Here is a 27841-nt window from a genome sequence, read left to right as displayed (position 1 = left end):
ACAAACTGTCTTCTGTTGGTCAAATAGGAAGAAATTATTGCTAATGAAGATTTTTGTATACCATAATACTCCAGTTTTGTTAATAATATGTTCAAAGGAATGCAATCAAAAGCTTTACTTAGATCACATAATACAAGTGACACCATCTTCTTATTTTCAAAGGCTGTTAAAGTCTGATCAACAATTTCCAGAACAGCTGCAGTGGTATTTTTACCTGGTCTAAATCCATATTGATTGTTCCAAAGCAGATCATGCTTTTCAAAATAACTGCGTAATTGAAAGTACATGAGTGATTCAATTATTTTTGAAAATATTGGCACAATAGATTCGCTCAGTAGTTTTGGGGGAGTTGTTTATCACCCTTTTTGAATACGGGGATAATTTTAGAGATTTTTAGCAAATCTGGGAAAACTCCATTCTCTAAACATCTGTTAAAAATAAAGCTTAGTGGCTTACTTATGAGATGGACTGTTCTTTTAACAACATAATTGGACATCCAGTAACAGTCCATACAATTGGAATTCGATAGTTTAGCAACAGTTTTACAGACTTGATCAGGCGTGATATTGTTCCAGTGAAACAAAGGTCCCTCAGACAGCTGGGGACCAAGCAGATCCCTTGCCGATGTGTCTGTGGCTTTAATTTTGTCTCTGAGTTCTCTGACTGATGTGACAAAGTAGTCATTCAATTCTCCTGGATCTAGCAGAGTTTGACATACTTGGCTGTGAGAATTATCTTGTCTGATAACTTCCCATGCTGCCTTACACTTATTTGGAGCACCTTCTATATACCTTTCACAAGCAGCTTTTTTGGCTTCTCTGAGCTTAGCTTTGTAATACTTTTTATTTCTAAGGTAAGCATTGTATACAATATCCCTCTGTTCAGACCCTTGATTGTCCTTGCTTTTATATGTTCTATACAGTATGAGCATATTTTCTCTGATTTCTGCTAGTTCTTTTGTATACCAGTTTATTTTTGTATTTTCACGTTTAACTGAGGACCTAACTTTTATTAATGGGGAACAGGAGTACCATACGTCTCTGTATTTTTTAAAGAAAGCTTCAAAATCATTTTCAACTCCTGTTTTTCCTGGATGACACTCATAAACAGGTTCCCAGTTTGTGACCTTTAACTTGTTAATAAATGACATAATGTGCTCCTCTCTCTGACCTCTTACCCATGCCACATTAAATTCATTGGAATAAGATGGTTTATAATGGTAAAGTGTTAAAAGCAATGGATCATGATCTGCAAAAGCACCATCAGCCAAGCTAACCACATATTCCTCTCTATGCAAATTAACAATAATATTGTCTAGGCATGCATCATTACGAGTAGGACACTTGTTCGTGCAGTGCAAGTTTAAAGATCTTAATATATTAAAAAATGTTCTGGAGTCTTGTTGTCTTGCATTTCCCATTTCAATATTAAAATCACCACAAATAACAATCTTTGTTTTAAACTTATAAAGTTTCATAACTACTAGTTCAAATTGCTCAAAGAAAACATTTATGTCTCCATTTGGAGACCTATACAGGCTAACAATTATTATGTTTTCTTCAGTCAGTCTTATACAGCTAAACTCAGCATTTACTTCTGAACAATTCGGCGTTATATCTAATTTTGAAAATTTTTGGCCATGCTTGATATAAATTCCAGCACCCCCATTTTTTCTGTTTTTCCTGTGCATTATATCAGCTAAAACATATCCTTCAGGAACAAAACTGCTAACTTGATTTTCTGTTAGCCAGTGTTCTGACACATATCACATCTACATCCTTAATGTTACAATAATGTTCTAATTCTAACAGTTTATTTCTTAAACAACGAATATTGACTTGCAGTAACCTTAATATTTTGTCATTGTTTTCATCCTCAAGTGAGCACTCATCTGCATGTGGCAAATCCGAGTTGCACATATTGTTTCTGATTAAATTGGAATTGCTGGAATATTTACTTCCGCTAAAAAAGCATTTTCATCAGTGTTCTTGGTATACGCCACTGTTCCGTCATGTTGCATGTTAAATTCTAAAGATGTATCACTTTTGTCTTTTAAAGGTATTGCATGCTTTATACCAAGCTGCATGTTTGATTTTGCTCGAACTATATCCAAGATCTTGCGACTAACAAATGTTTTTCCCAGTCTGTTGATGTGCAAGCCATGTGATGTATGGAATCGTTTCCCTAGTGTGCTTATATCAATGTATGTTGTATTTTTGAATTCCCTGCATATATTTTGCACAGCTTTATTAGTTTTTTCTATTTCGTTGTTTACACAGGACCAATTATGTAGGTCGTGACGATGTGGTATAGAAAAAACGATCACATTCGTGTTCCGGAATTCGTGCAACCTCCATTTAAGGAACAGCATGAAATCTTTTGCTTCGTTTTTAGCTACGCCGTTTGTCCCCGCAAGATAAAATTATACATAAATAACAATTTTGATTGAGATTAATACATAGATATGAAAGGCTGGAGGCAGAGGGAGGGAAAGAGAAAGTGAGAGGGAAAAAGATGGTGGAAAGAGTGATTTTTATGACAGCGAACTTTACATGGCAAGGGGTCTTAAGATTATGTCTGTTACATGTAATAACTGCCTAAAGGTTTTGGTAATATATTGGTTAATGCTTTAAAATATGCAGATGGATGTACAGTTTGTGCCAGTAGTTGATGTACATATAGTTTCAAGGTGACAGGGGGCACAAGCTGTTGGTGTGATGATATATGTGTGAGTGAGGTGTTGCAGCTGCTCTTGGCAGTTGTCATGGTAACATAACTAAACATTAATGAGTGTGTGTGTGTGTGTGTGTGTGTGTGTGTGTGTGTGTGTGTGTGTGTGTGCGCGCGCGCGCAATTTTAATGATGTAGGCAGTTGCTGAAAACAGACATGATACTATTGTAAAGATTGTCATTTAATATGGATTCAGGTTTTGTTTTTTGGTGTTTGTATATTTAGAGTGTTTCATGGATGTCTAGTTATCTACCTTTTGGTTGGATGTATAGGATGCTCATACTCGTGTTGTTAACACGGTGTTTTGTTTCATGCAGGTGGGTGGCTATTGCTGATGTGTGTGTGTGTGTGTGTGTGTGTGTGTGTGTGTGTGTGTGTGTGTGTGTGTGTGTGTGTGGTTTTTTTTAGTGCTGTCGTGTGTTCTTTGAACCTACTCTGCCTATCTGGGTTATGTAGAAACAGTCACAGTCCGAACATTCAATTCTGTATACACTTGAGCGGTGATGATGGTTTCGTGTGCTGATGTTGTGGGGTAGCTTCTGCCCAATCTTGTTGTCTGTGATAAAGGATATGCTTATGCTTTTTCATTTGAAGACATTGGCAGTCTGATATGAAATGTTACGTAGAAAGTGGATTGTATGGAAGATGTTAGTTTCTTTTTGTTTTTGCCTTTATTGATGTATGGGGTGCCTACTATGGAGCTTTTATAGCCATTTGCAGTAGCTGTTTGTTTTATTATTTCAATTTCTTGATCACATTTGTGTTTGGAAAGTGGTAGTTGGATAGATCTACTGATCATGCACCGGAATGCTGCCATTTTGTGGGCTGTGGAGTGACAAGGGGAGTTGTATATTGTAGTGTGTGTTGTGGTAGGCTACCGATAAATTTCAAACTGATGTCTCTTATTCTTTATTCTAATGGTAAAGTCTAGAGCTATCCAAAGCAATCACAACACGAAAAACAAAAAGAAAATAACATCTTCCATACAGTCCCCTTTCTATGTAACAATTCATATGAGACTGCCAATGTCTTAAAATGAAAAGGCATAAGCGTATCCTTTACCACAAACAACAAGATTGGACAGAACCTACCCCACAATGTCAGCACATGAAATTCACTGCATCCCTCAGGTGTGTACAAAATTGATAGTTTGGACTGTGACTGCGTCTACAAGGGCCAGACAGGCAGATCGTTTGAGAGTAGATTCAAAGAACACATGGTAACACTAAAAAACAAAAAATACCACACATCAGCAATAGCCACCCACCTGCATGAAACAAAACACCATGTTAACAATACAAGTATCAGCATCCTATACATCCAACCAAAAGGCAGAAAACTAGACATCCCTGAAACACTCCAAATATACAAACAACAAAAAAAACAACCTGAGGGTGTATACGACCCAGGAGATCTGGGAATTTTTTCATCTGGGAAAAAACTGGGAAAAACCCAGGAATTTTTAGAATTCCGGGACTTTTTCGTTGTTGTAGTTTTCAGTTAGATTGTCGTAATTTTGGCTGGTAAGAACCAATATTCTAACAAAGGATATTACTGTTTGCTGGTACTGCAGAATAATATTGCAGCAGTAAGATGCAAACAAGAGGAAAGCATACCACGTAAAGCTGTAGTATGATTAGAGAGAAAAAAAACACTAGGACTTAAGGATTGGAGAGATATGATTTAAACCCCACAGTCTTTTAATGAACAAAGTAAGAGCATATGGACTATCAGACCAATTGTGTGATTGGATTGAAGAGTTCCTAGATAACAGAGCACAGCATGTCATTCTCAATGGAGAGAAGTCTTCCGAAGTAAGAGTGATTTCAGGTGTGCCGCAGGGGAGTGTCATAGGACCGTTGCTATTCACAATATACATAAATGACCTGGTGGATGACATCGGAAGTCCACTGAGGCTTTTTGCGGATGATGCTGTAGTGTATCGAGAGGCTGTAACAATGGAAAATTGTACTGAAATGCAGGAGGATCTGCAATGGATTGACGCATGGTGCAGGGAGTGGCAATTGAGTCTCAATGTAGACAAGTGTAATGTGCTGCGAATACATAGAAAGAAAGATCCCTTATTATTTAGCTACAAAATAGGTCAGCAACTGGAAGCAGTTAATTGCATAAATTATCTGGGAGTATGCATTAGGAGTGATTTAAAATGGAATGATCATATAAAGTTGATCGTCAGTAAAGCAGATGCCAGGCTGAGGTTCATTGGAAGAATCCTAAGAAAATGCAATCCGAAAAAAAAGGAAGTAGGTTACAGTACGCTTGTTTGCCCACTGCTTGAATACTGCTCAACAGTGTGGGAACCGTACCAGATAGGGTTGATAGAAGAGATAGAGAAGATCCAACAGAGAGCAGCACGCTTCGTTACAGGACCATTTAGTAATCACGAAAGTGTTACGTAGATGATAGATAAATTCCAGTGGATGACTCTGCAGGAGAGACGCTCAGTAGCTTGGTACGGGCTTTTGTTGAAGTTTCAAGAACGTACCTTCAGCGAAGAGTCAAGCAGTATATTGCTCCCTCCTACGTATATCTCACGAAGAGACCATGAGGATAAAATCAGAGAGATTAGAGCCCACACAGAAGCACACCGACAGTCCTTCTTTCCACGAACAATACGAGACTGGAATAGAAGGGAGAACCGATAGAGGTACTCAGGGTACCCTCTGCCACACACCGTCAGGTGGCTTGCGGAGTATGATGTAGATGTAGATGTAGATGTACTGTGTCTTATTTGTCTCTTGTCTTTACTGATTTTATGTATCCTATATTTAATTTTATGTAACAAAAAACAGCAAGTTATTAACTAATAGGCAATAAAGAGTGCAAATGTTCTGAAGAGTTCTTCTTTTCCTGGCCGGCTGACTCGGAGCATGTTAGGCACCACAGGACATTTTTATTTCCACTATCCTGAATATAGTTAGATGGCATTCATTACAAAATATACACGTTTGAATTCGACAGAGTGAAATACAGTGACATGCGAAAGAAGAATGGTGTGTGAAGTGGCGTGACACTGCACTTTGCCACACTAAATACCAAATAACATGTCTTACATTTCCTTGAAGACACATGTTTTATGTATCAGACTATGCAGAAAGATATGCGCTGCAAAATGAACATTTTTTGAAAAGTCGATTTAATTTTTAGCCTCCTACCTCAAACGCTAAAGGAAGAGGGGAGAGGGGACGCCACTGTCTAGTATTACCTTGGTTTGGAAATATTGTAGAATCGTAACAGAGCACTTTTGAGTTGTAATGAGAAGGGGGGTAGTCTCCATGTGACCCGTGTTTACATTTAGTGAGTTTGCTGTTTCCTCTTCTTGTATTACTCCCACGTCAAAGGAAAACAAAAATAGTTCAAATTGCTCTAAGTACTATGGGACTTAAAATCTGAGGTTATCAGTCCCATAGACTCCCTTCAAAGGAAAACAAAAATAGTTCAAATTGCTCTAAGTACTATGGGACTTAAAATCTGAGGTTATCAGTCCCATAGACTTAGAACTACTTAAATCGAACCAACCTAAGGACATCACACACATCCATGCCTGATGCAGGATTCGAAACAGCGACCGTAGCAGCAGCGCGGTTCTGGACTGAACTGCCTAGAACCGCTTGGCCACAGCGGCCTGCTCAAATGAAAACAAAATGAATTTCTGTGGCTGGGGGCTCTCAAGTGAATTAAAATACATTCACATAATTACGGAAAGCTAAAATAACTTATTAGATTCAGATTTTATTTCATTTCCACCTCTCTAACAGTCAAGCATTAGTCGCCTTGCAGAACAATAAAGTTATTTTTGCTGGTTTGCTAAAGAAATTTGGCTTTTATTACTCTTTTCCGCTGGGGCAATCCATTTATTTGAAACAAAGTGTTTAATTTCAGACTACAGGCTGCTTTCAACTGTTCGCTGCATTTCAAGTGCAAATTTTCATCTTCTTGCACGTATGGCATTATGCCATGATAAAGAACCAAACACGGAATGGTGTAGTACAGGTACTCCAAGAAAATTTACATCTGAATGTGCACTTTAAGCTGAATTATGCATTTTAGTATGGTTCACAAAATTCCGATACTCTTGGAGTATCCTCTGGTGTCTTATATCTTTTATGATGTAATGTAAGATCCTTTAATGTTTTACACATACAATCATATGGGCTACCTGCATCATTGTAACTGCGCAAGTGTGGTGGTGCTTGTTATTTTGCACTCTCTGGTAACTGATGAAACATACTTATTTCTAACAGGCTGCCGTGAAATATTGAGACTGATGGTTCGAAAAGCATTACTTTCAAAGTAAATTTCCTTTTACACAAGATGAACTATGTGCGAGAATGTATGATGAATTTCTTATCACAGAGCGTTTGACTCTCATTTAAAAATCAGCTCTGTGAGGATGATCATTTGAGAATTTGTAGACCAGATAATCAGACATTTATGATGTTATTAAAAAAATTTCTGGCACATTTGTGTGATGTATATTAAAGTGTTACATGCGCAAAAAAGATCAACATTGTATATGAAAGCTTAAATTCTCTTCCCCCATGAACCATGGACCTTGTCGTTAGTGGGGAGGCTTGCGTGCCTCAGCAATACAGATAGCCGTACCGTAGGTACAACCACAACGAAGGGGTATCTGTTCAGAGGCCAGACAAACGTGTGGTTCCTGAAGAGGGGCAGCAGCCTTTTCAGTAGTTGCAAGGGCAACAGTCTGGATGATTGACTGATCTGGCCTTGTAACAGTAACCAAAACGGCCTTGCTGTGCTGGTACTGCGAACGGCTGAAAGCAAGGGGAAACTACGCCCGTAATTTTTCCTGAGGGCATGCAGCTTTACTGTATGATTAAATGATAATGGCGTCCTCTTGGGTAAAATATTGCGGAGGTAAAATAGTCCGCCATTTGGATCTCCGGGCTGGGACTACTCAAGAGGATGCCGTTATCAGGAGAAAGAAAACTGGCATTCTACGGATTGGAGCGTGGAATGTCAGATCCCTTAATCGGGCAGGTAGGTTAGAAAATTTAAAAAGGGAAATGGATAGGTTAAAGCTAGATATAGTGGGAATTAGTGAAGTTTGGTGGCAGGAGGAATAAGACTTCTGGTCAGGTGACTACAGGTTTATAAACACAAAATCAAATAGGGGTAATGCAGGAGTAGGTTTAATAGTGAATAGGAAAATAGGAATGCGGGTAAGCTACTACAAACAGCACAGTGAATGCATTATTCTGGCCAAGATAGATACAAAGCCCACACCTACTACAGTAGTACAAGTTTATATGCCAACTAGCTCTGCAGATGACGAAGAAATTGAAGAAATGTATGATGAAATACAAGAAATTATTCAGATAGTGAAGGGAGACAAAAATTTAGTAGTCATGGGTGACTGGAATTCGAGTGTAGGAAAAGGTAGAGAAGGAAACGTAGTAGGTGAATATGGATTGGGGCTTATAAATGAAAGAGGAAGCCGCCTGGTAGAATTTTGCACAGAGCACAACTTAATCATAGCTCACACTTGGTTTCAGAATCATGAAAGGAGGTTGTATACATGGAAGAACCCTGGAGATACTAAAAGCTATCATATAGATTATATAATGGTAAGACAGGAACCAGGTTTTAAATTGTAAGACATTTCCAGGGGCAGATGTGGACTCTGACCACAATCTATTGGTTATGAACTGTAGATTAAAACTGAAGAAACTGCAAAAAGGTGGGAATTTAAGGAGATGGGACCTGGATAAACTGAAAGAACCACAGGTTGTAGAGTGTTTCAGGGAGAGCATAAGGGAACAATTGACAGGAATGGGGGAAAGAAATACAGTAGAAGAAGAATGGGTAGCTTTGAGGGATGAAGTAGTGAAGGCAGCAGACGATCAAGTAGGTGAAAAGACGAGAGCTAATAGGAATCCTTGGGTAACAAAAGAAATATTGAATTTAATTGATGAAAGGAGAAAATATAAAAATGCAGCAAATGAAGCAGGCAAAAAGGAATACAGACGTCTCAAAAATGAGATCAACAGGAAGTGCAAAATGGCTAAGCAGGGATGGCTAGAGGACAAATGTAAGGATGTAGAGGCTTATCTCACTAGAGGTAAGATAGATACTGCCTACAGGAAAATTAAAGAGACCTTTGGAGAAAAGAGAATATCAAGAGCTCAGATGGAAACCCAGTTCTAAGCAAAGAAGGGAAAGCAGAAAGTTGGAAGGAGTATATAGAGGCTCTATACAAGGGCGATGTAGATGAAGATGAAATGGGAGATACGATACTGTGTGAAGAGTTTGACAGAGCACTGAAAGACCTGAGTCGAAACAAGGCCCCCGGAGTAGACAACATTTCATTGGAACTACTGACGGCCTTGGGAGAGCCAGTCCTGATGTTTCACATCCCAACCACTGCTTCCCTTTCATGCCCCTCGACTCTTATAACTGCCATCTGCTGTCTGTACAAATTGTAAATAGCCTTTCGCTCCCTGTATTTTACCCCTGACACCTTTAGAATTTGAAAGAGAGTATTCCAGTCAACATTGTCAAATTCTTTCTCTAAGTCTACAAATGCTAGAAACATATGTTTGCCTTTCCTTATCTTTCTTTTAGCATAAGTCGTAAGGTCAGTATTGCCTCATGTGTTCCAGTATTTCTACGGAATCCAAACTGATCTTCCCCGAGGTCGGCTTGTACTAGTTTTTCCATTCGTCTGTAAAGAATTCGTGTTAGTATTTTGCAGCTGTGGCTTATTAAATTTATAGTTCGGTAATTTTCACATCTATCAACACCTGCTTTTTTTGGGCTTGGAATTATTATATTCTTCTTGAAGTCTGAGGGTATTTCGCCTGTTTCATACATCTTGCTCACCAGATGGTAGAGTTTTGTCAGGACTGGCTCTCCCAAGGCTGCCAGTAGTTCTAATGGAATGGAATTGAATTGAATTTTATTTGATCCTGTAAGATTACATTGTGTACAGTAAATGTACGTGTAATATAGGACATGTCAAAGTGTTAACACTTCTTATCACTTATTTTTCTACAGCTTTAGCTTACATTTTTACATTACTGATAATGAGTAACAATATATACAAATTTAATGGCATAAGTATTCTGCAACACTGTAAAACTCTTTTTCAATGAGATAGTCTTTAAGTTTCTTTGGAAAGTCATTGTGAAGTACACTGTCTTTCAGGGTTTTGGGCAGACTTCTTAGTAGTCTGATACCAAAGTACTGGGGTCCTTTTTCTAGCATTGCCAGTCGGTGGGGTATGCTCCGTACTTCATTCTTCTTTCTTGTATTGTGTGTGTGTACACTAGCATTTGTAATCCAGCCCTCACTACCTTTTGTGATGTACATTATTGTTTTGTATATATACAACGATGAAAAAGTTAAGATAATTAAATTCTTGAAACAGTTTCTGCATGTTTCAGAGGTCTTTCTTCTTAAAATGGTCCTAATTGCTTTTTTTTTGTAATGTGAACACTCGTTTTGTCTCTTGTTTGTTTGAGTTTCCCCACACAGTCACTCCAATGTTGTATACTCCTGGGGCCTTGTTTCGACTCAGGTCTTTCAGTGCTCTGTCCATCTCTTCACGCAGTATCGCATCTCCCATTTCATCTTCATCTTATCCGCTCGCATTTCCACAATATTGTGCACAAGTACATCTCCCTTGTATAGACCCTCTATATACTTCTTCCACCTTTCTGGTTTCCCTTATTTGCTAAGTATTAGGTTTCCATCTGTGCTCTTCATATTCATGCAAGCCGTCCTCTTTTCTCCAAAGGTCTCTTTAATTTTCCTGTAGGCTGTATATATCTTCCACTTAGTGATTAGTCTCTCTACATCTTTACATTTGTCCTCAAGCCATCCCTGCTTAGCCATTTTGCACTTCCTGTTGATCTCATTTTTGAGACGTTTGTATTCCTTTTTGCCTGCTTCATTTAATGCATTTTTGTATCTTCTCCTTTCATCAATTAAATTCAATATCTCTTCTATTACCCAATGATTTCTATTAGCCCTCTTCTTTTTACCTACTTGATCCTCTGAAACTTTCACTATTCCATCTCTCAAAGCTACTCATTCTTCTTCTACTGCATTTCTTTCCCTCATTCTTGGCAATCATTCCCTAATGCTCTCTTTGAAGCTCTCTACAACCTCCGGATCTTTCAGTTTATCCAGGTCCCATTTCCTCAAGTTTCCAACTTTTTGTAATTTCTTCAGTTTTAATGTACAGTTCATAACCAATAGATTGTGGTCAGAGTGCACATCTACCCCTGGAAATGTCTTACAAATTAAAACCTGGTTCCTGAATTGTATAATCTGTCTGATACCTTCCAATATCTCCAGGCTTCTTCCATGTATACAACCTTCTTTTATGAATCTTGAACTAAGTGTTAGCTATGATTAAGTTAAGCTCTGTGCAAAATTCTACCAGGCGGCTTCTTCTTTTATTTCTTACCCCCAATCCATATTCACCTACTATGTTACCTTCTCTTCCTTTTCCTACTGTCTAGTTCCAGTCACCAATGACTATTAAATTTTCGTCTCCCTTCACTATCTGAATAATTTCGTTTATCTCATGATGCATTTCATCAATCTCTTCGTCATCTGCGGAGCTAGATGGCATATAAACTTGTACTGTTGTTGTAGGTGTGGGCTTTGTATCTATCTTGGCCAGAATAATGCATTCACTGTGCTGTTTGTAGTAGCTTACCCGCATTCCTATTTTCCTATTCATTATTAAACCTACTCCTGCATTACCCCTATTTGATTTTGTATTTATAACCCTGTATTCACCTGACCAGAAGTCTTGTTCCTCCTGCAACCGAATTTCACTAATTTCCACTATATCTAACTTTAACCTATCCACTTCCCTTTTTAAATGTTCTAACCTACCTGCCCGTTAAGGGATCTGACATTCCACACTCCGATCCATAGAACGCTAGTTTTCTTTCTCCTGATAACAACGTCCTCCTGATTAGTCCCCACCCGGAGATCCGAATGGGGGACTATTTTACCTCCAGAATATTTTACCCAAGAGGATGCCATCATCATTTATCCAGTAAAGCTGCATGCCATTGGGAAAAAAAAATTACTGCCGTAGTTTTCCCTAACTTTCAGCTGTTCGCAGTACCAGCACAGCAAGGCTGTTTTGGTTAGTGTTACAAGGCCAGATCAGTCAATCATCCAGACTGTTGCCCCTGCAACTACTGAAAAAGCTGCCGCCCATCTTCAGGAACCACATGTTTGTCTGGCTTCTGTTGTGGTTGCATCTGTAATATGGATAATTTAATTTGTCAAAACGGATTTATATACCACCTGAAGTATTTATTCCAATGCTTGTATTCGATTCTTCTAAACAAACACCTCCAAATCATTAAAAAAAATCTGTTTTGTAATTACATGAGAGTGAAAGAACCTGTGTGCACTGGAGGTACTCTATTTTACGTATTTTATGTTCACTGTTAGATATACGTTAAATTTTTTGTCAAAAGAAACCCAAAACCATGTTCTACCATGTTCTGAAATAGTGTTTTGTTTTCACCACTAGACAGTGCCACAAGTTCCCCCAAAAAATCTTAACATAACACACATACTTTTCAAGGGACTTCAAAAAATGGTATAAAATGAAAGAAAATGTAAAATGTGGAAAATAACCTTTTAACCTATAAAAGTTATGTATTTGCATTTTTGCATGTTATGTATGATATGCGCACAGAACAGGCATCAGAAGACTTGTCAGGGACTTAATAAAGGTTTATTATCTAATGAAAACCACTTATGTAACTGGAACTGATAACTGTATAGGAAGTAGGAATGTTTTACTCAGTTTCATATGTCATAATGTTTTTGAAAGCCTGCAGCTGTCATTCATTATTTAACTACTAAAACACTGCACTCGTTACATATTGTTTCATGTTTATCGTGACGCATTTCGAGAATTTTTTATTGTTGTCAATTGAAAATATGTACATAAGTATTTTGTATGCTGTTTAAATATGTGTTTTTCTGTGTCTCTTGCACTGTTGTCATCTTTTTGAGGTTATCAGGTACTGTGCCTCATCATTTATGTAGAAATTTACACACACACACACACACACACACACACACACACACAAACTATCACTCACATCACACGTCACAAAAAATACATATGTGAATACTGCACTTGTCAATCTGGATAAATTCTTGAAACAGGTTTTGCTCAGCATGGATAAAACATGTAACCGGCACTATATTTAAACTAAAAAACATTTGAGCCATGCAAAGTGAATGACTGTGTCAACTAGCGCTCCACTTGGCCATATCCCGAAAGACTAAATATGGTTCGACAAAGGTGTCACGATGATCACAACAATCACGAAACTGTGTTTGCGCAGTAGAGACAGTGTACGAACCTAGTTACTCACACCAGCCACCACGCCAAGTAGAGCTTGGCAGTGGCGGGAGATATGGCATCAATTGTTCCAACTTTTACACGTTTACTGGTTTAAATCTGCTGAGTAGAGTGCCCTGGTGTCAATAAACTTAACCAAATAAATATTTGTAAACACTACTGGATGGTCAACATCATGCGAGATCATTATTTCTTCACAGACATTTTTTTGTAATGCGTAAATTGTGGGAAAATTATAAATATGTTGATGAAAAATCAGGTTGAAATTAACATTGTGGGCATATGAAATTTGGCGGACTGATAAAAAATGTCATAAATGGTGGGAAAACATTAATTCTGAGAACATAAAAGTGGGGTTATACTGTATGTGCATTGTCATTTAAGTATAAGAGTCACTAGTTTTTTGCAGAGGCTTCTGTAAGATGTTTGGTTATCAACTTTACATGTTATCCTTGCTGCACACTTCTATGATGTAAATACTTTTTTGATCTTAGCTGCAGATCAAGACATGAAGAGAGATTACTTAGTGTAAAACAAGCAGAACAGAGCTTTTTGTACTTGTACCGCCACAATTTGGTATCCATCTATATGCCGGAGAATTTTGCATGCAGAGCTTTGTCCAGTTGTGTCCATTGCTCTCCACTTCTGCTATATTTAAGTTATTTTGATTTATGTGGAATTGGATAATATGAGTGTTAGTAATAGTAAGAGTTAAATTCTTTACCATAAACCAGTTTTCTGATCCTCAAATATTGGCTGCCCTACAAAGCAGGTCGATAAGGGATACCGTTGTACAGGGCAGTTTATAACACAAGGGGTGGGGTTACAAAATACTTGATTGCCTGTATCTCTGCTCCTGTTGGAAGTAGGAGGCTATAAACCCCACAGTGCTGATTCTCGTGAAGTTTGCTGTTTGTGTGCTAAATTTGTTTGGAATTGATCCGCGGGCTTGGAAGGAGACCCACATACATACATACAGACATACATACTTACTTTCTGCTTTATGTATGTAGACTATCTTTTTCCAAGCAGTGTCACTTGTGTATGCATTTGACAAATGAATTGAACTCATCTCCTATTCCACTCTCTGTGTGTCAACTCTTCCTCCTCTCTGTCCACCTCATCCCTGCTCTGTCTGATCTATCTCCTTCTTGCTCTCTTTCTGTCTCTTGATCTCCTTCTCCCCTCTCTTTGTCCATCACCTCTGCCCCTTCTCTTGGCCTATATCTTTCTATCCCTTCCCTCTGTCTATACCCTACTTTCCCTCTTTTTACCCATCTTGTCCTCACCTTCTCTTTAAAATTTTCAGCACGTCTACTTGAGATACTGGGTTTGTCCAGTATCTGGTTTTATTCAAATATTTTTAAAAATAGCCCCTTAAGCTTTTATGTTTGCTATTGAACGGAGCTGGGTTGAGTAACTCACATCTGAGCCTCTCGTGTACAGCCTCAGACCAATATTTATCCAGAAAGGCTCTCTCAAACTGTTCACAGTAGTGGCAATGTTCCGCTATGTCCTTAGCCCATAGCAGAACATCACCCTGTGTGTATCCAACAACAAATCTAATTTTCTGGACTTCAGTCCAGGTACAAAGTAAAAATTTCAGAATGCTCTGATAAAGACCATGGGATTCGTTCTTTTCCCTTCAGGGGTAGATACCAGAAATTGTCGATGCGTAAGTAATCCCTCATCTGAAAGTAATGTTGACAAACACACCATGCTGTCAGTGGCAGGCATGTTTATGTTCACTTGTGTCATAGCGCATGGCAACTGCGCTTGCTCACCGGTTTCAGCTGCTGGCAAGTGTCGTTGCATTCTGCAACCTTTGCTATTTTCTTTGACGAGCAAACCCCATGTTATGGGTAACTAGTGAAAGTATGTAACTCCTCTAAAAACATGGGTTTATTTATGTCAAATGTTGCTTTCAAATGTCAGTAATTTTCGCAATACTGCCTCATAACCTTTCCTCTGCTCCTTTCATCCTAAATCTATGTTAACTAAAGTTGACCATCTTTCTCTGTTAGAGCTTCAACTAGAGTATCTATATAAATTTTACACTCTGTCACTACCTTTTCAGCAAGGGTACTGCCCTTATACAGCATCCCGGCTTCAGCTTTTTCAGTTATTTCCTTTATATCTGCACATATCTTAACTCTCTGTTTTTTGGCAAATTTTGACTCCTAAGTTTAATTGGTCTACTTCTGTAGGTAAGTTTTTCCATATGTCTTGCAGCTCACTGACTGCACCAGTCAAAAATTCTTACCGTCGCAACCACTTGGGGTTGCATCTCCTGAATTAGAGAATATACTTCACTAAGGTTTAGTAACTCACCTGCTAGTTGTTCCAGTTTATCGTCTACAGATAATACTTTTTCCTTAAACATATTCATATTGCAGGACATATTATTATTTCTTGTTTTAGTTGTTTACCTAGCTTGGTCAACTTCCTGGTTGCTTCGTCAGATAATTCAGTGCATATAGTTTTGCTCACCTCACTGAACTATTGACTAATACTGTCCTTGAAATCATTAAATGCCTTATTTTGCTGTATATTTACCTGATGTTTTATGAACTGCTGTGTCATATCTTTAAGTTGTTGTGTTACACATTTTTGAAATTCCTGTTGTTTTGTAAACTGTTGTGTTATTAGTTGCATGAGTTGTGTCAAATTGTGGGTGTTACTAGCATTTACATTCCTGCTCTTGTGTTCACAATGTTGTGAGCAAATAATCAAAGTAATTTTCGCTGTTGCGCACTTCAGTTTCAGTATTTGAACATCATAAAAGTGACATCATGGTTAGTTATGTATCAATTGTCATCATTTATTGATAGTGGGATGCTAACCTCATTGTTTTTGTAGCCATTGTCCAGTTCACACGTTGGCGCATTACTTTCAACTGTTGCCAAGCTCGGATTTCCGACGTCTTGGTATATTGCATTTTGTAATGAATTTTCAACAATGGTCATTTTCTCTGACTCCATTGTGAATAGTATTTAACAAAATTAAGAATAAAAGTTTTTCAAAAATGAAATTTTTTCTTTATCGTTACCTTTTAATTAAAGTATTTTTATGTCCATAACCACTAATAAATCTGATTATTATCTGACACAGTCGAATAGAATTTGATGGCTTATATTGCACTTTAATGATGACTTTATACAAATTTTCATCTTTTCTTTAGAAATGCATTTTTCATAAAGGATATTAATTGAAATGAAAAGAGATTATCTACTGCCAGAGAGACGACGCCAAGCACGGCCATACAAGCATGCAGCCTAGCAGCTTTCTACCTTTACCTGAAACAAGCATTCCTGGTGCATCTTGTTTGTAGGCAGAATTTAATTTTAATTTGCTCCTTCAATGTTTTTCTTATTCCCGATCTCAAGGACATGTAAGAAATACAATAAAAGTCTCATTAGTTTCTTGTATCAAAAAAGGGATCATTTATCTCAAAAAAATTTATCTCAATAACAGAAAGGTCTGTTCATATTCTGCTCAGTGCCAACCTTTAAATGGTCACCATTGAATAGTGGCATAATGTGTGACGGGATGGTCAAATTAATAGAAACTGATTAATCATTGCTGCTCAAATAATTTAAAAAAGTAATTGGAAAGAATAATTGAAAGATAGTGGAATGTACATGTATCCTGGGTGAACTTTAACTTAAACTAATAGCAACAAACCTTCAGTGTAAAAATACTGAGCGTGAGATCTTAATGTGTCACAGAGTGGCTGGGTCGCGTATTATTTCTAAGTCATCATCCAGCCACGGTTATTTGTCCCGTTTCTAACAGCTTCCTTACAGGTATTTTATCCATGACATTATTTAGTTATCTCGCTGTCTCTCGCTGGGATTTTATTATGAGCTTCTATGAACCTCACCTTCTTGGGGTTGCTTTACGTTTCCTGTGGTGAGATCAAACGTAGTTTTCCAGTTTATAGATCTTCTTCCATAGATTGTGAAAATCTTCTTTGGTATAACATTAATGCAAGGACACTGATGACCTAGCTGTTTAGCACCCTCCACCATAAATCATCATCGTCATCATCATCCACTGCTCGCACAAATTCCTCTTGCTGCTTTGAACTTCCTGATGCAGGATTCTCAGCATGGGCAAAATGATGAACAGATGGGTGTAATTGATGTAAATATATAAATGAATAAACTTACTTTTATTACACTTTTTAATATACAGTTTGAATACGCATTTTGAAACAATACTGGCACAGCATAGCTAGTCATACGTCCACCTGTTAACACTTATAGAAACGGGCAGGTGAAGATACAGAAATTAATCAATTGAAGCGCATGTTTCTTCTCTCTCTCTCTTATTATTATTATTAAAACATTATCTCTGGTGCAAAGCAATTTGTTAATTGACGTTTGGCTTTAGCTGTACAAAAAGAAAAGAATGAAGGGGGGAAAAAATATAATCCATTACAAGCAGTGAAATTGCAAATTTCTGTGAGACACCAACAGTTGACATGTGGGATCCGGTGGACACAACGGAGCTTGCTCACTGAGCCACGACTCTAGCAGCTCAGTACTGTGACTGCACTTTGCTACCATAACATACTCTGTTTGTTGTTGCATAATTTGTAATAACTCTTTTACGTTTGGAGGAATAAAAGTTAAGTATATTTTCTTTTTGGTATGTTAGTTGTTCACTTATCATTTCTACTCCTGTTCAGCTTTCCTACAATGACGGTTAATGTACCACTCTCTAGCCCAGCTCTTATTGCCATTGTTTACAAAGTTATACACAACATCTGGCAATGAGGATGGGATGGACCTCTCTTCCTGGTGTGCTGTCCCACTTGCTGCCTCAAGTCCCTCTGTGGTCATTGAGATGCCTCTGTCTTAGTTTGCTACTCCATCTCCGGATGTGGGTGCCTGCCCTCTGTGCAGTTTTTCATCCGGTATTCCTGAGCAGGCTCAGTGCATATGCCAGGCCATGGGCAGTAGCTTGTGTCATCAGATTCAGTTTCAGCTCCAGTTTCCTCATTGTGACTTGAATCCAGGCACCCCCTCCCCCCTGCCCACCTCATCATTGTTCACTCATCTATACTACATGGAGACAGTAAAGAAGTTTGTGGTGGTGGTGTTTGGGGGATCAGAGCAAACCCTATATGGCTCCACCACTTTCATTCCTCTTGACTTCTAACTTGCATGCAACTCTACCACTATTATTTTACACAGTAGTTTCAGACACCCATGTCTACATCTTCGAATCAAAGCACATTTCTTCTCCTACCTTACTGCATACTAAAATCCTGCACAAAACAGTTGACTGCTACAAAAGACAGATGATTTAGTGTGGCTACCCTGCCTATTTGTTACAACCAGCTGTTGTTAAGTGAGAATTATACTGAAATAAGAACAAGTGTGAACAGCACCATAATGTCCTACACTGACATGAATTTCAAAGATCTGTGAAAAGAAACTTTCAAGTAGCCAGACTGCAGCAAAACTCATTAAAAGATAGAGTGGTTGTAGTCAAATGCCCTAGCATCATTTTTTACTATTTTTCTGGGCTAGAAGTTTTTGGTACAACAATTTAAAATTTGCCTTCTCAAAACTAAATTTTGTGTCTGTGTAATGGTGACTAGGCACTTCTGCTATTTGATGAATTTTCTCACAACATATTTTATTTCTTGTCAATATTGTGAATGACAGAATGCTATTAACCATATAGTGGAGATATGGAGTCACAGATAGGCACAACAAAGGGACTGTCGACAGTTTTCTGCCAGCTGTTCATTCTTTGTCCCATGAATACTGATGTTACAATGCAGTTCATGTGTATATGCAAAAAGTGAACAACTATTCAAAACAAGTAAATTGTACCAAGACTGGAAACTATTAATAGTGTAACAAGAAAGCGCTACAATATGCAAATTATGTGTATAAGAGAATGGAAGCAAAATACATGGAAGGTTCTGAGAGAATAGTTGGTGTACCAGAAGCCTTTCTTGCAGCTTCCTCTTTTATCTATGAGATTGTCTGCCTGTATGTATTTTAGTTGTTTTTCTGTTTCTGATAAGACTGGTTCTTACTGTTAAATTTTTACTATCTGTGCTTTCTATTTGAATGTTCTTGTGTTATCTGAATTTTGTATTTGTTATTAATTTCAAGAATGCTGTGTGCACAGATATGTAGTGTAGTCACTAGATAAATATGGTAAGGTTAAATTGTCTGTTTAGAGAATGAGATGGTAACTTTCATTCCTTAAACGTTTCAGAGTGGTTCCATACAAAAATATTGATAAGCAGAATTTTCTGACAATAAGTTCAGAAGGAGTGACTCAATTTTATCCTGGTGACATGGTATTTACTAGTCTTCAGCAGTGGGAGTATGAGTATGACAGATATTGTAACTTGATATTAGTAAGTATTAGTGGCATTAATGCTGATTCAGTTCACGTACATGGTAAACAGTGACACATTCTTCATTGTTTAAATACATTGTCATTGCAACTTTTGTAATACCATTGTTATTCTGCAGTATGTTTGGACTTTTATATATTGTTCTTTTATATTGATTTTCTTGTTTTCTTATGTATTTTAAAGAACAATATGAAAATTATAGATTACTACACCCACATATAGGAGGCATTTAGTGGTTGACAGGCACATTGAAACAATGTTGCTAGACATCTTCAGCTTTTGGACTAATTCCAATCTCAGGCATAGACGAAACATATACATTAGCAGGACTCACAGATAAAAATGCCCACTGCCATCTCTAGATGCTAAGGTCCAACTGCAAGTGCGTCTAAGGTGAGCAGTGATCTTAGCTGAGGTTGAACAGTTGGGATACAGAAGATATATGAGGCAAGTTGGGGGAGGGATAGCAGGGTAAAGATGGGAAAAGATGCTAGAGCTGCCTGCTGGATTTTCAGGAGCATGGCAGAGCAGCATAGTGGGCTGCTAGATGCATTATCGGGAGACTTTGCGGATTGCTGGTGTATGTGTGTGTGTGTGTGTGTGTGTGTGTGTGTGTGTGTGTGTGTGTGTGTGTGTGTGTGTAAGGGGAGAGGGTGGAAGGGGAAAGGAAAGAAGTAGGGAAGGGGAAAGAACTATGCAGATTCACTGGTGGAATATAAGGCATGTGTAGGGCTGGAGTTGGGAGCAGGGACTAGTGAAGGTTGAGGCTAGGAGGGTTACAGGAATGAAGGATGCATTGCAGAGAGAGTTCCCACCTGCACAATTTAGAAAATATGTTTTGATGGGAGAAATCTAGATGGTGCAGGCAGTGAAGCATATGTTAAAGTCAAGAACGTAGTGTTGAGCAGCATACTCGGCAACTGAGTTGTCCAGCTGTGTCTTGGCCGGCTTGGTGGTGCCATGTGGACAGACAGTTGTTTAGTGGTCATTCCCTCATAGAATCCCACACAGTAGTTTGCAGTGATCCCTTTATATTCTCTGCTTTGAGTCTGTGACTTCTCATAGTTTTGATTTGCACCCAAACTATAATTATATCTTGAGGTGCAAATCTTGTGGACATAATTTCTGTAACAATGCCAGAAGTAAGATTCTTCAACATGTTATTGATTCTCACAAATATAAACAGTTTCTTCAACAACAAACTCCATGTATTCTTGTAAAAGCAGATGGTAAATGCTTCTGTGCAAGACTCTCTTAACACAAGATATGTCACATATCCTACCTTCTTCAGAACGCTCATGTTGCCAGTTCGTTACATAATAAGAGAATAAGAGAATGACACAAATCAAAGTGTACAGTCTTCTTCTGTTACTTCATGGATTGTTCCCAGCATTGTTATGCAGAGAGTGGTTACAATGGGCTTTGCCATGCTAGGACGATAATATGTGGATCATGCACAAACACCAATACAGGTATTTCACCTCATGGAGTTACTGTGGTTGCCTCTCCACCCTTGAAGACACATGGCATCCCTATGTATGCTTGACTCATGCAAAAATACATAAAAAAGCATTTATGCTCTCTTAAATATCAAATCAGTATTATTTGTAGTTCACAAGCATTTTTGTTGCTGATGTAGACTTAGTGTTATGTATCACTCTACCAGGTTGCAGCTAAACTGGTAGATCACATTGCTGCTTTCGCATCTTGCCTTTGATAGTGTAGGAGATGTCTCTTATGGTACTGGAGTATGTGTTATTGGAAGATAGCATGGAATAAGTTTTGTGTCTAGGTATTAGATATACTGCAGGGATATGTGACATGAGGCAATGGACTCTGTGAAGAAGTGAAATAGGAAAAGATAAGAATATTGTGTAAGTTGGGTGGATCATGGAATAGCACTGTGGAAGGAGTGGGATGAATGTGGGAGGATATTCCTCATTTCTAGGCATAGCTGGAGGTAGTCAAACCATGGTGGGAAAGTGATTCAGTTGCTCCAGTCATGGATGGTACAGACCAATGTGGGGGTTCCTCGTTTGTTGCCAATCAGTGGATATATTCGGGATGTTAGGTGGATGAGGCACAAAGTATGAGAGTTCTGATTCTGGACAACATTGAGAGGGTAATTTTGGTTTATGAAGGTGTCAGTGTGACTCTTGGCATATTTGGATGATGACTGTATGGAATGGTCTTCTTGATGTGGAATGAGTGGCAGATCTCAAAGTGAGGCTACATCTGATATGGATGAAGGTACTGATGTAGCCATCTTCGAGATGGAGATTGACATCGAGGAAGGTTAACTTACTGGGCTGAGGAGGACTAGGTTAAGCAAACTGGGGACAAGGTGTCAAGGTACTGCATAATGTGTATAGGTTGTCCTCACCCTTGGTCCAGTTCATGAAGATGTCATCAATGAATCTGAGCCATGTGAGGGATTTGGTATTCTGACTAGGAAGGATTCCTCTAGATGGTACATGAATATGTTGCCATTGAATCCTTCCACAAATATGCTCATTGGTGCACCAAAGATAAGGTTATAGGCGATATCTTCAAAGGAGAAATAATTGTGGATGAGGGATAGTTGGTTTGATGACCTGGAAGAAGCTAGTAGGTTTGCAGTCAGTGGTCAGGCATGGGCGTCAAGGCCATGGGCATTGGGAATGTTAGTGTAGACAGAGGTATGGTTAGTGTTTCATCATTGATAGCGATATGTTGTCTTCAGGCATACCTGTTTTCCATCATTTTTAAATCACCAATCTAACACTACATTGCATGCACAGTAAATATGCCAGTATTAATTTTCAGATACAAAATTGGAGAATGACGTTTTGTTGTGAGTTGCTAAAAGATACTCCAAGACGCTTTTATGTGTCTTGTTGTTACACGACGTGGCACACGAAGAAATTGTGTATTAAGGAACAAAAGTTAAATAAAAATGAAACACAACATAAGGTGGCATGAGATGATGAAAATTAGTCTATCAATCCATGATAAAGAATAATTTAGCTAATTATGATATATCCAGTAGCATGTAATTAGAACTCTAGAGGCTCTGAAAAATTTATTTAGATCTATATACTAATATTTATTTCATTCATATAATTATGCACTCATCAGATAATAATAATGTGCAATTTTTATAACTTGGTTTGAAGCTTGATTACTGTATTTATGTATTTTCTCAAGCTAATTAGTTATGTAGGTGTATATGAATCTAGTGTCACAACATATCAATTAATTATTTTGTGCAGTGATGCACCGTGCTACTCTTAATGCAGCTAGTTTACAGCTGTGTGTTATTTGATGCTCGCAGACATATGTTATACGTGTAAGTCTGCAGGCTGTCATGGCCATTGCCACTGCAGTTAAAATCTTCTGGTTTATTAGGCCATGTCATATTTCTTCTAAAATGATCGGCGTTTTGACCCCTCTATTGGGATCTTCTTCAGTATCTTCCAGTGTCCACCACTGCTAGGACAGTGAAGGGTGGAAATGTCAATCATTTTAGAAGAAATATGATGCCTACTAATAACCCAGAAGATTTTAACTTCATATGTTAGATATACTAACAACACATTTTCTGTGATTACATTTGAAGCAAGGGTAGTGGAAATATATGCCTCTGAGGGATCTTTGGTGTGCTGGTAGCTGCAAGTAACATTTTTTGTTGTTGTTGCAAGTAACTTATAATATGGAAATAAAACACATAACATTCAGCATTATGAAATAAAATATGGCGTTTGCTCAGTTTGTTGTGTGTCAGCTATGGCGTTTTCTCAGACTGTTGTGTGTCAGCTAATCACAATTGTCAGTTACCAGTAACTTTCAAAAATCAAATTGAACTCTGTTTCCATAGACCTTTGAGGGCTCAAACATCAGTGATGTATATATGCAGACTAAAGTGGTGAATAAAAATTTGCACCAAGGCCTTGGTACAGATTTTCATTTGTTGCTTTAGTGTGCATATATACTGTTGAAAATAACTAGAACTGAAAAATAATGAATATTGAATATTGCCGCAACTGGTATTGTAAAATAACCATTTGGACCAATTTTAGTGTACACCAGGAGACCATGCTCTTTTCTTAAAGTAAATAGGTTCTTTCACAATTATTATGATAATGTGGTTTGATCACTGCAGTCTTAATGGGTGATGAAATATTCTGACAATTTTATGGGTTGAAACTATTTTATGTATCCAACTTAGCGCTACCTACATTGTAATAATCTGAACATTGATTTCACCCCTCTCTTCACATATATAAAGTATTACTGGAAATGAAATGCAATTCCCAAAACTTAAGTATGTGTGTTGAGTCAAGCAGAGTGTATACACTCGCGGAAATCTGGGAATACCCTGGGAATTTTTTCATCTGGGAGAAAACTGGGAAAAACCTGAGAATTTTTTAGAATTCTGCGAATTTTTCATTGTTTTAGTTTTCAGTTAAATTTTTATAGCTTGGACTGGTAAGAACTGATACTCTAACAAAGAATTTTACTTAAGCCTGCTACTGCAAAATAATACTGCAGCAATGAAACATAAATGAGGAAAAAAATAAAACTTGAGTTGCAAAGGAAATGTGCTATTTACAACAAAACATAGTGCACACACAAACGTCTGCCAACAGTAAAACTTATCAAAGGCTTTAGGACAAAGGCTATGCAGTACTTTATATAACAACAAACTGCTTCCAATGGTCGTGATGTCATGGCAGTTTGTATTTGAGCAATTGTAAATGGACTTATGCACATGCTTAGTTGAGTCATGTATCAGCAGTACCTTCTCCCACTTCTAGCTACTTGAAACGCGGCTATTAGCTGTATCAGCAATAGCAACAAGCAGGCATATGATATCCAGAAAAATTTTACAGGCGCACCCAAGCTACCAGATTCGCACATGCGCAAGGAAGTCTGAGTTAGTGGCTTGAGGGTTAGTCTCCATGTGAACTGTATTTATGTTTAGTGATTTTACTGTCTCCTCTTGGTTAACAGCTCTCACGTCAAATGGAAACAAAATGGATTTCTGTGGCTGGGAGCTATAAAGTGAATTAAAATACATTTACATAATTATGGAAGGCTAAAATGGTAATTAGTTTCAATTTTATGATTTTATTTTATTTTCAGGTTTTATGCAGTCACACATTAATTGCCTTGCAGAACAATGAATTTATTTTTATCAATTTGCTAAAAAAATTTGGCTTTAATTAATCTTTACTGCAGAGGCAGTCAGTTTATTTGAAACACTATTGCTATTGTCAATTGTTCACGGAATATCAAGCGCACGTTGTTATCTTCTGGGAATGAGATAATACAGAACTGGTACTCCAAGAAAATTTGCATAAACTACACTGAAAAGTTTAATATCAGCTTGGGGCCTACTTCTTTGTGAACCTGGAAATACGAATGTGTCCTTTAAGTTGATTTATGCCTTTTAGTATGGTTTACGAAATTCCAATGGTTTTGGAGTATCCTCTGATGTCCTGTTTCATTTATGACGTGATTTAAGATTTCTTAATGCTACATACATATGATTATATATGCTACCTACGTTATTGTAGCTGTGCAGGCACAGTAATGCCATTTTCTGGCTTTGACGACTGCTGAAATTAACTTTGTAAGGTCACGGAAAATATTGCGATTGGTGGTTTCAGAAGTGTTACTTTCAAAGTTCATTTCATTTTACACAATACAAGTTGTGTCACGTGTGTGAACGTGTTTTTAATTTCTTAAATCACAGAGTCTTTGACTTTAATTTGAAACTTAACAGTTTTAGGGCCATTCACTTAGAAGAATTTCGAGCCCAGAAAACCAGACTTTTACATCATTACTTAAAATTTTACTGGCACATTTGTGTAATGTATAAAAGTGCAACACATGCAGAAAGACAAATATTATATGTGAAATCTTAGCTTTTCCTGTAGCTACACTATGTACATTAATTACAACTATTAACTTCTCCTGTTTGTGTGTTCACACTACTTAACATTGATGTTGCTATACGCTGACATCATGTGTCCTATGCTCGGAATCACTATGTTTACATGCGACACGTCTTCCAAAAGATAAAAACCATTTTTCACTGTTGTATTTACATGTTAAGGTCTGAAGTGGATACGCTAGCCCAGTTAACTACGGTGCCTGGAAAAACTGCTGACATAGTTTATGGTTTAGTCAGCACAATCACTATTTCTCATCAGTTAGACAAAAAGGTGTAAACAGCTTCAGTCTAAGCACAGTTACGTTTAGATGGGAGTGAAAATCAACTGCAGAAGGCAGCCAGAAGCGGATTTTCAGAATCGATTTTGAAGTGTTTACATGACCACCCAGAAGTGGTATTGGGAGATCAGTTTACAAAATTGGCGTTTGCGAGCCCCCATGTAAACACACTGAATATCTGCTATCATCGTTTGGTGAGATCACGTGACATGAGCAATGATTGGCTTACAAAAGCACATCACAATTTCGATTTCAATGCTTCAGAAATTAACGTTCTGTATTTGGTGGAATTTGACTAGTGCTTTTGGAGTACAAAAATATGCAGCGTACATCTTGCTGCAAATCAAAGATCTTTTGAAAACCTATTTTTTTGGGTTCGTTTCCTAAAGTGGTGGGAGGTTCTACACTGGTTTATAAAACCTTAACCATTCAAAGGATTCATAAGTTTTATGATACCTAGGGAAAGTATACTGTCACATAACACAGAAAAAGTGTATTTTCACCTGGGAGAAACTGTATTTTTTAATTGGGAAATCTGGGATTTTTTTTCCGTCTCTGCTTATACACCCTGGTCAAGGTACCGGTACATAGCTGATTTAGTTGACTTAATATAATGGTTACACAGACTGCAAGTGCAATACTGGAAACCAAGTTCAGCGACAGAATATACAAACAAGCAGTAGTTAGTGGAAAAAGATAGAGAGGGCCAGAAGGAAAATCATGTATGTACCTTTTCCACCCACTGCTTCCCTTTTCAAGACAAAAAAATTAAAGATATAAAGAGCTGGCACAGATTCATCATTATGCCTGTGTTACTGACAATAGTGAGCTTATATGAGGGAGCAAGGAACATTTACTCAGCTTGTTGTATGAAGGGTGCATTTTAAATCTGTATGAAAACAAGGAAAGAAAACTTTTTTTGTACTAATCATTTTATTGGCTTTTCAAAATAGTGTGCCTGAATGAAGCATCCAAAAGAGGGAAATGAAATGAAACTTCACAGGTGGAGAGGGTATGTGGTGTTTTGGTATTTATGAAATCAAATCAAATCTACAAAGAATTAGACAATGTGAGCCCACTTATTAGTTTGATGTTACGTCACCACTGCCTTTATGCGTGCACTGGTTTGTTTGGGAAGGGTGTCATAAAGCTGTTCTATCCTCTCTTATCATATCCTGAGTAAGCTGCCCCTTAACAGTTGTAATTTGTCCTTGATATCCTGGATATTGGATTGGATTTTGAATTGTTTGGGGGAAGAGACCAAACAGCAAGGTCATCGGTCCCATTGGATTAGGGAAGGATGGGGAAGGAAGTCGGCCGTGCCTTTTCAAAGGAATCATTCCGGCATTTGCCTGAAGCGATGTAGGGAAATCAAGGAAAACCTAAATCAGGATGGCCAGATGCGGGATTGAACCATCGTCCTCCTGAATGCGAGTCCAGTGTGCTAACCACTGCACCACCTCGCTCGGTTCCTGGATAGTGGCACTGATCTGGAGTTCCATATGGGCTGGTCACATATTCTATTGGGAACAGATCAAGGGATTTGCTGGTTACAAAAGTACGTCAATATCATGCAGACAGTTTATAAAGCTATATGCCACATTTTGACAAGCATTGTCCTGTTGAAAAATGGCACCACAATAGTGTCACATGGGAGATAGCACACTCTGGGCCTGTGACATACTGTTGTTCTGTCAGATTTCCTCAATCACTACCAGCTGTGTCCTGAAGTCATACCTGATGGCTCTCCACACCATTTTTCCAGGAGTAAAACCACTGTTTCTCTCCAAAACATTGGAATAATAGGGCTTTACCCAGATCAGTTAGTTACTTAGTTCAGTTTTAGTTGGTTGCATGTTCCATTGATCAGTCACACAGTATGGTAGCCATTATGATGTTGAAAGTGTCAAGTGCACAAGAAATGCACATATTAAACAAGATTTTTTTATACATATATGTATTACAATACAGAGGATTAATATTTCTATTAATTTCCCCATTCCCTTAAATGGCACAAAATGCATATACTATATTTATAGATCTATTTATTCCTATTCAAGAATTCATCTATGGTATAGAAGGAGCTCACAAAATGCATAAACTATATTTA

General features: G+C 37.9%; 1 protein-coding gene across 1 annotated transcript in view; it reads left to right on the top strand.

Annotated features, from left to right (window-relative positions):
- Positions 1-27841, top strand: part of LOC126365881 (dynein axonemal heavy chain 6) — a 1020408-nt gene that overhangs the window by 102898 nt on the left and 889669 nt on the right. The window contains exon 6 of the mRNA XM_050008578.1: positions 19371-19515. Within this exon, the coding sequence (XP_049864535.1) occupies positions 19371-19515 (145 nt within the window). The remainder of the gene's footprint in view (positions 1-19370; positions 19516-27841) is intronic.

The sequence above is a fragment of the Schistocerca gregaria genome, chromosome 4 (assembly GCF_023897955.1).
Source record: "Schistocerca gregaria isolate iqSchGreg1 chromosome 4, iqSchGreg1.2, whole genome shotgun sequence".
Taxonomy (NCBI): Eukaryota; Metazoa; Arthropoda; class Insecta; order Orthoptera; family Acrididae; genus Schistocerca; species Schistocerca gregaria.
The sequence above is the reverse complement of the archived record's forward strand: the minus strand, read 5'-3'. Positions and strand labels throughout refer to the sequence as shown.